Here is a 13,464-nt window from a genome sequence, read left to right as displayed (position 1 = left end):
GCGTATTTAAAGCTGAGCAGCAATATAAACCATAGGGCTGGGAGCTGGGAATTGCAGGCTTCTCCTCCCATTCCTCTCTTTCTTCTCCATTCACCTCAGCTCTGAGCTTCTGAGGGACCACATGGTCCTGGCCAGCTTGGACTTCAGTAGGAATTGAAAATACTCAACAGTTTACCCAACCTGGCCTTTCTTCTGAATCTGTTTCAGCAGGTTTGGAAGCTGGGGTGGTAGTAGCGCTCCACAGTGCTCCTCTGGATGGGCGAGAGCACCTGGTTAATGCCTGTACAGTGCTCGGGGAACAGAGCACTCGTTTTGAAAAAGTTTTTCTCCTGAAACGGGGCAAATACCTGTGTAAACATGGCATGTCGTTCCCACTGTATGGCACAGGACTGGTACCTAAATACCAGTTATTATTAATGCCTGGTGATGAAAGTACAGTGTATACTACACAGATACATAGGCAGTATTTCGAGCACGTGTATGGCTTCCTGCACTGCCCATTTCCTTCAGCTGCTTTCTTTTGCCTGTGAACTAACTGGCTATGGGGCAGTTATAGGAATCCATAACAAAACCCTCTGCTTACGAGAACAGCAAACTGCCAGAGTAAAGCGTGATATTTCCATGTTCCTGTCATGTGCAAGCACGTGCCCACAAACCAAAACACAGCTGGCAAGTCTAATTTTAGCTCTACCAGCCTTGAGAAGTGTCCCTTTAAAGAAATTCTTTTTATAATTCTTTTTTTTCTGAAGCAATTTGGTTGATAATACAGCAGCTGACAATCTTGCTGCAATACTACCGATGATTTAAATAAAAACAAAAAGAAACTGCTGCCCCACATGTTTCCCCCCCCCCCGCTGAATTTATAAATAGGCAAAGCCACTGTAGAAAGCCCAGGAATTTGATGACGTGTTAAAGGAATAAGTGATTAAAAAAAAGGAGAAACGCTGGGATTTGTGTACAAGAGGAAACATTTTGTTATTCACGCGCTTTCTCACTGGTGATTTATACTCCTGTTGCAAGACGTGCTCTTCCTTCGAGTCTTTCGGAGGATAAATATATGGGACCGCTGTGCTGACACAGGTCCAGCACGCCCGGGATTCGCGGCAAGTGCGCGGCTCCCCGCCGGGTGCGGGTGCCGCACCTGGCCCTCACCTGGGCCTGGGGTAGAGGCCGTGGGGCGTGCTGCTGCTGCGGCCGGGGGAGCCCGGACGTTTTGGGGGGAAACGGAGCCGCGGGTAACTTTTGTGGCACTGTGGTGTTTTCAGACGTTGGCTGAAGGCGCCCATAAGTCAGGCCGGGCGAGTTTCCTCTTTACCCTCTTCCTCCATTTTGTTCCAACTTTAAATAAACCAAGTCTTATATAAGCGGTCTAACAAAGTATGTATTTAATATGTCTGGCCCCGGGTCGCCTCTCCGCGAAGTGCCGGATGACGGCACGGAGTAGTTTTCTGAGGGGGGCTGGGGAGGAGAGGACGACGACTTCCCTGCTCGGCGACCAGGCTCCGTGACCTTCCCCTGCCTGTTTCTTAAAAAAAAAATAAAAAAAAAAATAAAAAAAATAAAAAATGCGTGGTGGGGCTTCTCTCCCCCCCACACGCCCCGCCCCACCGGCGTTAGGATTTCCCGAGTCCCACGGCAGCTTTTCGGCGCTCCCTGCTCCGGCGGGGCCGCGGACAGCGGGGCGCGGGCGGCCGCAAGGCCGGCAGGGCAGGGCGGAGCGGGCCGGCGGCGGCGAGGCGCGGGGAACCGCGGGCGCGGCGGAGGGGGCGGGCGGGGGCGCGGAGGCGGCCGCGCGGCCTGCGCCGGCCTCCCGGGGGAGCGGCGCGCCGAGGTCCCTCCCACCGGCGGCGCGGCGCGGAGGGGGTTTGAATGAAAGACAGGACGAGCCCTGAACACCATGTCACTCCGTGAGGGAGGCAGCGGCAACTAGGCTGGGGAAGGCTCTTCCCTCCCCCCCCTTTTTTTTCTTTTCTTTTTTTTTCTTTATTTTTCCTTTTTTTTTTTTTTTTTTTTTTTTTTTTTTTTTTTTGTTGGAAGGGGGGTGGGTGGGGAGCGAGAGGGGAGGGCTCGAGAGTGGGGCGAGCCGAGCCGAGGAGAGGACGAGGAGAGCGAGCGAGCGAGCGAGCGGCTCTGCGGAGGTTTGGAGTTGCACTGTCTTCCCGGCTCCTCTCGCAGGACGTTTCCCTCCCGAGCCGGGCAGCGGGCACCGCCGGAGGCACGCTGCTGCCAGCGGGGGAGGCGGGCTGCTCCGCCGCGGGCAGCCGGGCAGGGGGCTTCCACCCACCCAGCCCCGCGCACACACACCCCGCACCCCCCCCCCCCCCCCACCTCCACTCACCCCCCTTCCTCCTCCTCCTCACACACACACATATATGTGCGTGCGGGCGCGTTTTTGGCTGCGCTGGAAGTAGCGCGCGGTAGACGGCGAGGAAGTCTCGGCAGCCTCCTCCGTCGCCCGCGCTGTCAGGAATAGCGGCGTGAGAGGAAGAAAGGCCCTGGGGCACTGCACCCTGCCAACGAGTTCCCTGCACCAGCCAGAAGGACTCCAGCTACATGGGCAAACGCCTGGACCAGCAGCCAATGTACCCCCAGTACACCTACTACTACCCCCACTATCTCCAAACCAAGGTAGGGTACGGCGGGGCCGGGCGCTTGGCGGGTGATGGAGAGCGGAGTGGCGCAAATTGCGGGCTCGCCTCTTCTGTTTGGCGATTTTTCCGTCGCTTCCTGGGGTTTGGTGTCACGCAGAGCCGAGCTGGTAGGCAGAAATCAGGCGTGAGAGAGGCAGGAAGGTTACTGTCTGCCCTCCCCTTCATTTCTTTATTTTTATTTTTTTTTCCCCAAGGGCTGCTGGCGTCGGCTAATTCCTTTTATTGTTTGGGGAGACCGGTGCGGTTAATGCTATCATAAGACCGGGCAGGTAGTGTGTTTATTATGGCATAGGATAAAGATTGCTCTGGACAGCATCAGGCATGAAACAATGTTTTGGTGGCTCTTCCAGTGATCTCTGCAGTTTATTCGGAGCTTAAAAGCATTTTGCTGTTAGAAAAGCTGTCTGTGGCAACTCAAACTTTTAATCAGCTGAGGAGGAGATGCTGTGGAGCTCGGAGGAGAGTGAGGAGCTAACCGACTCTAAATCTGGGGGAGTTTGTTTCAGTGCATTGCACTGCTTTTAATATTTCATTAAATATTGAGGATGATAAGACTGTACTCTGTTGCATTTAGAAGGTCTAGAAATAGAGGGTAGCTACTTTTGGAGAGCGTATCCAAGCGCGGACTCGTCCTTTTTCTGTCGTCTTAATGATTTTTAAAACGCCAGCAGGCTGGAAAGCAGGCCTGCATCTCCTAAAGAGGCTGAGTGAAGTCGATGCTACCTGGCCATGAGTTAGTTAATTAAAGCTTTATTTTTCTAATGCCATTGTATAATAGTCTGCTCTCTGAAAAGATTTCCTGTGTGACCAAGGGACAGTAACAAAAGAAAGCCCTAAACCGAAAGTTTGCAAACCCTGTTAAGACACTGTATTTAAAAAAAAAAAAAAAAAAAAAAAAAGGAAAAAAAAGAAGGGAAAAAACCCAAACTGTTCTGAAGTGTGACCTCACAGCCACAGATTAACAGTTTCAGTCAATAAACGAACATCCTTTAGGGGGGGGGAAGAAATAGGCAGGGCACACACACGTGCGTATGGCACTGCATACACATACACACATCGCGCTTCTGTGGCAAATTTAACACAGGGGACATTTGACGTGTGCGTCTGTGTGTGGTGAAGTGCCACGGGGGAGGCTGACTTCTCCAGACTTTTGGTTTGAAGCACATTGATCTGGCTGCAGTTCTGAAAGGATAAGTTATATTTCCTTGTTAATAAAATTACTTTCCCGTTAACGTTTATAGCCTGACTACTGCATTATATAAATTCACTAATTGTCAAAACTGCGATTCAGGCTGGTTGGAGTTGCGATGACACCAGAACCACTCAATATGATTACAGCCTTGTAATTCATGGCAGGGTTACCTCTCGCTTCTTTGCTCTGTTGTTTCTTTCACTGTATCGTGCAGATTTTTCTTGTATAAAATTTAGCCTTTTTTAATTTTGTATTTTGGAGTGATTTTTATTGGTGGTAGTTTTTTTTTCTTCCTTTCAAGGTCGATCCAAATTGCATTTTACCTTTGTGACCATTTAGTGTGTATTGTTGCTGTTGCAGCAGCAGCCCGTCACTAGCTTGACTGCAATATTGCCTATAGCTTTAACTGTTTGGGGGATTGGGGGACGCAGACTGATGCTATTCCTCAAAACCTGGCAAGCCAAGGACATGAAACAATTGATGGTGTTTTTTTGAAAGAACAATAGCCTCGAGTATTGGAGGAGAAATATTGGACATTCCATGCCTTTTACTCACGTAGCTTACATTTTGCCAGTCGTTTTTTTTTTCCTTTCCCCTTTTTTGTTCAATTTTTTTAACTTTGTAAAATAAGCTTTTTGAGGAAATTAACTGTGTATTTGAGCTTAAAATAGTAACAATAGCTTTTCCGTACTGTGGCTTTTTTTAACCCAATGCTTTAAAAAAATAAACACACTTTTATAGCTGGTATATAAAATTATCAACCCTGTGAAAAGTCATGTGCGTCTGTCTTTGCACACATGCACTGTTACTATAAGGACAGGTAAAATTTCACATCGGTGATACATTTTATATGGCATTAATTTTTCTTATTTTCCTTGCTCGACAGTTAAGTGCATACATAAAGCCTAAATAATAAACACATATACACATGCATATATATACATATGCGTACAAGTATTTCTCTTCTATAGACCTTAAGAGTTCAGAGTAGTGCAGACAGGCAGCATCTGGATTTTGTTACCTTAAAGCTAGCCATCAGCTTCTGGGACATTTTAAAGCAGTTAGATCCATTGTATGTCTAAAGCTAATAGTCGGGTAATCAAATAACGTTGTGGTGGAGAGCTGTATCTTTTATCATGCCTATTGGAACAAGACATATTAATAAACCCCTGTATGATTCCAGCTGTCCTGTGAACTCCAGCTTTTTATTTTCCAAAACCTGCTCTTTGTACCGAGCATGGTAGGATTCAGCTCTACAGAAAGAATGTGTTTTTATGCTGATAGTCATGCACGCTGGGGGTGGGGGTGCATTCATTTGTAATTAAGAAAGAAATTCTAGGCTTTCTTATGGCTTTTGTGTACAGCTTGTGAAACACAGAGTGGCAGCATGTTCAACGGGCAAAGTTTGGAAATTCGCGTTCCCCAGCGTATTTGGGTGAGGCGCTGCTTTTGCTTGGCTTGTTTGGTGAAGTTGTCTTGGTTCTTCTTTGAGAGGTACCGCGTTACTGTACATCACGTCCTTCTCATGGGGGAGCACGGAGCTGCGCAAGATCTCAGTCTGCAGTCTGTGTTTGTGTCTTCTAACATAGCTAGCACATTGTTGTGCAGAACTGGTGTAAATGAATAGCTATATGGGTAATGGGATTATAAATAGAAAAAATGGATTCCATATGTTTGTCTGATTGCTTTAAGTTTTTAGTGTTTCGTGGCCTTTTGTGGAACATGAAGCACGCACTCTTATTATTCAATTTACTTGTGCTCCTTCATTATCAGATGCCACCACTGAAGCTAAAACTTTAATTGCAGGTTTAGACAAACCTGTTGTCATCCAAAAATGAAAAGGGGCGGGGGGAGAAGGTAACAATTGCAAGGAATTTAATATGTCTCTTAAGGACAAGCACCGAGTTTGAGGAAAGACATAACCTTATTTTTCTCGTTTTGGCATGACGCTATCTGACAACCGCAGTTTGAAAGTACAGTGTTGGAACTTTTTCAGGCAGATCCTGAGAGCGGAGCCCAGTTGTCCTAGGAGTTTATTTCAGAGTAAACATTTTTGGTTACTGTTGTAAGTGAAAGATAGTCTTGTGTTCTTGCTGCAAAGAATATTGCACAGAGGTGGTTCAGCTCATGTATATCTGATGAGAATCTATAGTAGTTTTTTATTTTATTTTGAGACATTAAGTGAATTTCCTTAGTTGCATCCTTGCTGATGGCACAACTACTCCAACAACTGGTTTACAGGAGTATGTTGTAAATTGTCACATATGAAATGATAATGATGCCAAATCTTGCATTGTGGTCTGAATTTCTTTCTTTAGTTTCTTGCTTGCCAAAGCAAATTATTTTCTCTGCTGTTTTGCACAGAGCAAAACAAAACTAAGCACCATGAAATATCATGTAATGATATGAAAAAGCAGGAAAAAAATATTAACTGAACTATTTGAATATATTTGAAAGAGTCTCTTTAATTTAGTAGATGCTGTGTTTTATCTTTGTTCTCTGCAGCTTATGATGAGACCTAGCACTGGGGTAAGCTTTCTCTGCAAACAGCCTACTGAAAAAACCTGAGTCACTTGGGTAGAAAGGAGGAGGTGCCACGGTTACCTGCTGACAGGAATTGTGTGGTTTACGATCGCTGTACCTGCATTTGGGGTAGAAATACGCCAGTTTAGCAGCTATTTCCGTGCAGTTTGCTTTCATGCATTCTCCAGATATTTCCTACCTATTAGTCATGGTTTGGATTTGGTAGTTTAACTCTCATGGTGTTGACTCTGCTACCCAGTCAGAAGGCTGAAATATGCCAAACGGAGAGGCGATGTTTACTGTACCCACAATACCTCTTCATCTCTGTGTGCCTGATGCACATGTGAACACATGCAAAAGGAAGAAGTGTGATTTCCCAACACCTACGTGAATAAAATCGTGTCTGTGTGGATGTGAAGAGTGTGCAGACTGGCCCGCAGGCAAGAGTGGCTTAATGAGCATGTCTGTGAAGTGACAGATATGTGCCCTAGCTGAGGAAAAAACAATTGGGAAATTCAAACAGGTGTACTCAGAAGAGTTTAAGCTTGATAAAGTAATTTTACAGGTACACGTTGGTGTGTGTATGTGTTTTGTTATGTTTCCTTTTTGCCGTTTTTAGGGCATCCTTTGGCACGAAGGAATTGGGGACCTCTTTCAGTTGCGCGCCACAAGCGTGCCTCCCTCCTTGCTCAATCAGCCTCTTTTAGAAAGCGTATTTTTGGAATTGCCGCAAAGCTCTTGCTTCTCTTCACCTTGTACCTACCAATCCCATGCTCTTTTGTCACTCACGTTTCTGTTTAGCGAGTTTACCGCATTCCCCACTTTTGGCCATCTGGCCATACAGAAGGCCTTGAAGAAAGTGTTCCAGATATGGAGATGCCTGACAGGGCTTCTCTGGCTGGTAGTGTTCAGATTGTGTTTGGTGCCTGGTGTGAAGCAGGGGTCAGGTGTAAGGAGTAATTCATCAACCACACACTGATTTCAGGCTGCATTTCCAACCATCTGCAGCTTGGATTGCTGCCAGAGCTCAAAAGTCTAGCTGGAGCCCATGTGATTGTGCCAAAGTAAAGGCAAACACTTGCAAATAGAGAAATGCATTTCTAGGAATGAAGTTCGTTCGAACTTAGTCCCTGTTTGATTTGGTACATCGCAGCGTTTTTTAAATGCCTCTGAGAGCTGCCCGAAAGAAATATGAATTTGTTTAAACGCTATTTAAAAATATTTAAGCCTGGCTGTAATTTTGACAGTAATATTAATTTCTAACTCTAGTATTTTGCCAGTTGCCTTAAACAATAAGGAGATAAGTTATGTTCCTCTGAAAAATGCAGAAATATATGAACTTGTTTGTTTTTCATTACTGTTTGCCATCTATCCTTACATGCCTGGATAAAAATACTTTTGTTGCTGTAAGGGACACCATGATATATATTAAAATGGTGTTGAATCTCTTGGTTGATCTTGCTTTCATGTGTTGGCTCAATGCAAGTCCGTTTAAAAAAAAAAAACCAAACAACTAAAAACCAAAACTGTGGGAAAAGAAAGTTCCAATTTTTACTCTTTCGAACATTTGTGTATTACTGTATTCTACGGAGATTTATTTTGCAAGCAGATATTTTACTTCCGTAACAAAAGATGGAAGTTATAAGCATTTGCCAGATTAGGCTACACAGATCTTGCTGTGGCAAATGCTGTGTGTTGATAGTTATAATTTAGAATGCCTTATACAAGGTGCCCCTTCAAAATAACGTACAATGCTTCAGAACTGGACTGGTTTAGTTTTTAATGCACGGGGGCCTTTCAAAGTACTCATGATGGTATATTCACACTTTAATTCAAGTACCTTGGTAAAAATCATCAGACTGTCAGGTTTTAAATTTCTATGAATTAAAAACCAGGTAAGAAAAGATGCATTCCAACTAGGATGCCTGAGTTCATTTCAGGTCTTGCTGTAAGTAGCCTGGAGAGTGTTCCCTTTGCATATAATTGCAAGCAGGGTTTTTAATTATTTTTTTTTTTTTTAGTGTGGGGGAAGTGGGTTTGTCACTGTCTATACTCCAGGCAGGGACTTTGAGTTCACTTGCAAACAAGCCCATTCTGGAGTGTCCAGGAAGAGAAGCAGATTTTAAAAAATGAGTGGGCTGTTTTTATTATTTTTTGTTTTGTTTTGTTTTGTTTTTCTTGAAGAAAAGTCTTTTAATGTTAGAAATTTTATGTAGAGGAAAATGGTTAATGTGTCTCCAGAACTTGCTTCCACTGCTGCATTAAAATTGTGTTTTGTAACAGTCTCATCAGCTACAGCTGTATGTGATTAAATAGTGTAATATCAAAAGCATGTGTAAATAAGAGCTTTTATGATATAGTTGTTCCATACCAAAGACTGCAGATGGGCAGAGAAGGGAGACGGAGAACAGTGATTTACTCGGATATTGTCACAGCCTATATTGTGAGTGTTTGTGTAGTGATGTTTCGCAATTGCTTTCCCACTCGTATGGGCAAGATTGAGTGATGGAGGGAAGTTCAGAAGCAAACACTTTTACACAGAGAGCTACTTTAAATGTGCAGGGTATCAGCCTGAGAATGATGTCTACTGATGCAGAATGACATACCAATATTTTAAGTAGCTGATTAACAATAATATTATTGAATAGAAGTTATAACGAGAGGGATCTGTTCTGCTTCCTTTGAAAAATCAATGAAAGAGCTTCAGTTGTCTTCAGGAAGGCAGAATCAGGCCCACAAAGCACATACTGTTCTCCATGGCAAAATCAGGACAGCTGAACAATATACAGGTTTAAAAAAAAAAAAAAAAATACGAATTACAAAAGAAACAAGAACTGTCTATCAAAATGATTCTACATTGTACAAGTGGGTGAGGACATACCTCATCCGATATTTAACAGCATTTTGGTTTTTCTATGGCTATAATTTCGATTTAACATTACTTATTCTGATTTATAATTTTAGAGAATGAGCAGCGAAAACCAGATGCTCTGTCTTTCTGTCTGTTTCTCTCTGCCACAGTTGAGATACAATTTATACATAGTGGAAGTCTAATTGCCATAAGAGATGTCTTGCATGGAGCCCAGTGCCTATAATGAAGATTAGCAATTTCTGTGAGAGAGTAAGTGTGGTTAATCCACAAAAAGTAAAGGATAGAGCGGAGAGCTGCTTTTGCTTTTATTTATATAATTCTTAAGATAAAAATACTGTGTAGCCTCTTTGACATTTGAAAGAAGTCAGTTTTCTGTGTAGGTCTTTTCTGAGGATACAATATTTCTAAATGGAGAAGTGAAGCAAAGGTTGCTTGTCCTATCTGTAGTTGCAGATTGGAGGCTCCTGTTGAATTCCTCAGCCATCCTGTCTTTTTGATTTTGTTGGTTTACAGCAAAGTCTAATCTCTTCTCCTAGAAGTTTGTATTAGCTGAAGGACTTTTCAGGCCTGACACTGTCAAATAAGAGAAAAAGATTATTTTTCCTACTTTTGGATGCAAAGAAATTTTTTCCTTTCTTTCTTTCTTCTTGTCTTCCTTGTTTGTTTCTGTGCTTGCTTGCTTGCAACTATGGTGAGAATAAATTCCCTCTCTGCTTATTTGTTGTAAAGTCAACTTCAGTATCAAATGTGGTTGTTTATTTTAAAAGTAAATATTTACATTTTAAGTGTTTCATTTGTGGTAAATTTATGCAGATGAAATTGTTTGGACAGATTTTCTATAAGGGTTCCTCTGTTAATTGTATTGACTTCATTCAGATGCAAATGAATGAAATAAACCACCTGACTTACATAGATCATAGTAGAAGCCGGAAGATGCATAAGATTGCATGTTTACAATGTAAAGCTCTCTGATATTTTGTTCATTGTTGGTGTCTCCATGACGCATGTTTCATGGTTGGTACCATGTGGTTGATGATGATGATTTATGGGCTGTCATGTAGTGGAAGTGATGTCACTCCTGTGTGATTCAAATTTATTCAAGAAGAACAGTTGTTGAACAGTTTTGTATCCCCATCTTCCCCCCCCCCCGTATAAATCAAGCAGCAGTTTGTTCTTATTCTGTGAGTTTGCATTAATAGACTGAATCCTAAAGCTGCACTTAAATACTCCGCTGCAGAGCGTGGCAGAGAAGAGCGGGAGAGTCTTACGGGTGGACCAACATGATGTTGTTTTATTTAACGGATTGCTCATTTGGCTTCTGTCCCGCTCTCTTCCCCACCCCCTTTCACAGCCCTTCCTCTGCCCAGCTATATTTAGAGACCAGCCAGGCTGAGCCATTCAAAGTTCAGTATCGACGCTGTGCGGGAGCCTGACCTTTCCGCATGCGGCCTCGCGCCGACGGGAGGCGGCAGGGCTGGATCCACCATTGAGTCCCGTTTGACTTGCCTCCGAGAAACACTCTGGTTATTTGAAACAACCCGCGATGCAATCTAGTTGCCTTCCTGGGTGAGAAGCTGGCAACCTTCGCCCCAGGGTTACCAGAGGGTGAGAGGCAGCTTGAAGATGCAGTAGATAGGGCAGAGGGCTGTTTTGCACGCGTGGTGCCAGAGCTGGCAAAACCTTGAGGTGGTGCATCGGTGACCTGTGAGATAAAGGGAGATTAGGGGACTTCAGATGGAGTCATTTCGCCAGAGGAGGAGATAAGGGAGCCTGGTGTACAGCTACATCACAAAAGGTTTTTAAAGCTAGGTATCCATAGTTACAGCAGGAGAGTTAATATCTGGATTTCAGGGACTCACCTGGTGTAATGTCCTCCTTGCCTTTAAAAAAGAAAGTATTTGGCAGTTCTTAAAGCTGGAATGATGTGCCTGTGTGAATTCCCTGGTGCTCGAAGAACTGCCTGTTTAAAGTTTGCTCTATTTTTCCCTCTTGTTCTAATTTTTCCGGCTGTGGAAGAGAAATGGCATTGCAATTCTTAGCCATATAAGGGACTTGTTAGTTTCTTTATGTGGTTGGGAATTGTTTCTCCTTTTGGTCTTCAAAGGCTGTTGCTGCTGAGTTTGCTTTAAAGGGAAGGAACTACTTCTTGCTTAGACAAAGCCTGCAATCCGTATTTCTTCTCTTTCTCACATCTCTCTGACCTTTTACTGAGGGACATGCATATAAATAAATTCTGCTTGTTGGTATCGTGCAAGTTGATGGATGCTCTTCCGAAGAGAGAAGCATAATGGGAAATGCAGTCTTCATTTCTGTTCTCTCATTTTATAGTGATGAATTTGGTTTGGTGCCAGTTAGTAAGTACATGACCTTTTCCCTACATCTTTTGATTCGTGACAGGGGGTGTCAGAGCTGCGTTAGTGATCTCTCATTTCAGCTTTTAACAAACTATGAAATATTAAAAATGAATTAGGTCACTTGGAGTTTGGCTAATATGTCTGTGATGCAGGATGGTGATTTCATATTAATGAAGCATAACACACAGCTTAAAATACAAAATTCAGATTTTTGTGAACACACAAACAGCAGGGACGTATCACTCGTAAGTCAGAATATTTTATCTTGAAAATGAAATATTTTATCTTTTTAAGACAAACCAAACAAGATATTTTGCAAAGATGGTGTTATCAGCAGCATTTGTTTCGTGTTCATTCCAGAAAATCGTATCTGCCTTTCAGCCTAATTAGAGCTAAGTTTTTCAGTGTATTTACTTTAAGATCAAAACTGCCGACAAGGCTTCTTTTAGTATCAGCTGAGATGTGTCTACACAGCTGTCGATGTTCTGCTTAGCTGATACACACAAACCGATAATCTACCATATGTAACTGAACGGTATAATATATACTCGTTTCGTGTGCAAATGACACTTCTGAAATTGTTCAGCGGACAGGAGACTGGTGATGAAAAGAGCTGTGAATGGTACAATAAATAAGGTAAAGAATAGGACCGATAGCTCTTACACAAGTCCCTGCCTGGTTTTGCATTCACGAAAACTACCTTTAATACCGCTCTATACCTGAAAGACATCAGAAAGAAGTCAGAGGCACTGTAGTCCTTCAGATATTTGACAAAGTGTGCAGTAGGACTTGGTAAGCTGAATGCTTTACCTAGGCTGTATTAAGACAACGTTTACTGTGTCAAGGTAGAGCTGCACTAAGTACTGTTAAACAATCCTTCGTGAAAACAAGTGTAAAGCAGACATATTGCTGTGGCCTTTAGCAAAGCAGCTGGGAGCTTTCTGCCTGGGAGAGCATTGCACTTGCTGGATTTCGTGTTTGTGCTCTTTGTATCTCTTTGGAGCTTTTGCATCATAAAGAAACACAGGGGTTGATCCAAATATTCCCAGTAAAAGTGTCCTTTTTGGTGGTGCTCTTACTATGGGTGCTGGCTGGTGGTGCAAGATGGGATAATAATAAATCTGGCTAATGTATTGTGACTCCAGGATAGCGGTAGTAGTACACGCTGATCCCACCTGTCTGTCGTTGCCTCGCAGATACAGGTGTGCAATGCACTGAGTTGTCTTGCATTTTGAGATTACGGCTGTAATTCCTGTCTCTAGAAACAGCCATGAGAAAGCTGTGGACTGCTGGCCTGCCAGGACTACTTGTTATCTGTGTGATTTAGAAGCCTCGCTGGCCACTCAGTTTCTGCTTTACATCTCTGCCATTTTACAAAATCACTGTAATTGTATACAGTTGTCCCTGCGCAACGTGCAATTTCCTGTAGTTTGAAAAGCTTTCAGCATAAGATTGTCTAAACTTAATAGCATAAACATTAATTTACTGTGTTAGATGGGTTATTGGGTATTTTTATTATGCATAAGTCTGGCAATAATTGTGCTGGACAGAAGAAATAAGTTTTGTTTCCTTCACTTTCTGCCCTGCTTTTACTTAAATGGATCCCTGGTGATGGTAATACTTAGCATGTAGCAGTCATTTCAATTTTCAGCGGGCTGTATAAACATTAACTAATCTTCAGAGCCCATTCTGAGAGGTGCCTTAAACACCTTATTTGCTCATGTAATGGTTGCATGCAAATAATGGCCTCAGTCTCCAGAAGCCTATACCGGATTATCGAGAGTTTGGGGATAGACTTGTGTAGCATCCACACCTTCTCTTTTCAGGCAGAACCTGGAGGTGGGGAATGTTGTTGCTGCTTTATGAGCAAAT

At 43.2% G+C, this 13,464-nt stretch overlaps 1 protein-coding gene across 4 annotated transcripts in view; it reads left to right on the top strand.

The window, feature by feature from the left end:
- Positions 1-13,464, top strand: part of RBMS3 (RNA binding motif single stranded interacting protein 3) — a 711,100-nt gene that overhangs the window by 267,399 nt on the left and 430,237 nt on the right. For 3 of the 4 annotated variants that reach the window (XM_050891490.1, XM_050891489.1, XM_050891488.1), the window contains exon 1: positions 2,473-2,628. The exons of the other annotated variant lie outside the window; for it this stretch is intronic. In XM_050891490.1, the coding sequence (XP_050747447.1) occupies positions 2,554-2,628 (75 nt within the window). In that variant the 5' untranslated portion in view covers positions 2,473-2,553. Of the gene's footprint in view, positions 1-2,472; positions 2,629-13,464 lie in introns of those variants that run through there. 4 annotated transcript variants of the gene reach the window in all.

Source organism: Gymnogyps californianus, chromosome 2 (genome assembly GCF_018139145.2).
Source record: "Gymnogyps californianus isolate 813 chromosome 2, ASM1813914v2, whole genome shotgun sequence".
Lineage (NCBI taxonomy): Eukaryota > Metazoa > Chordata > Aves > Accipitriformes > Cathartidae > Gymnogyps > Gymnogyps californianus.
The sequence above is the reverse complement of the archived record's forward strand: the minus strand, read 5'-3'. Positions and strand labels throughout refer to the sequence as shown.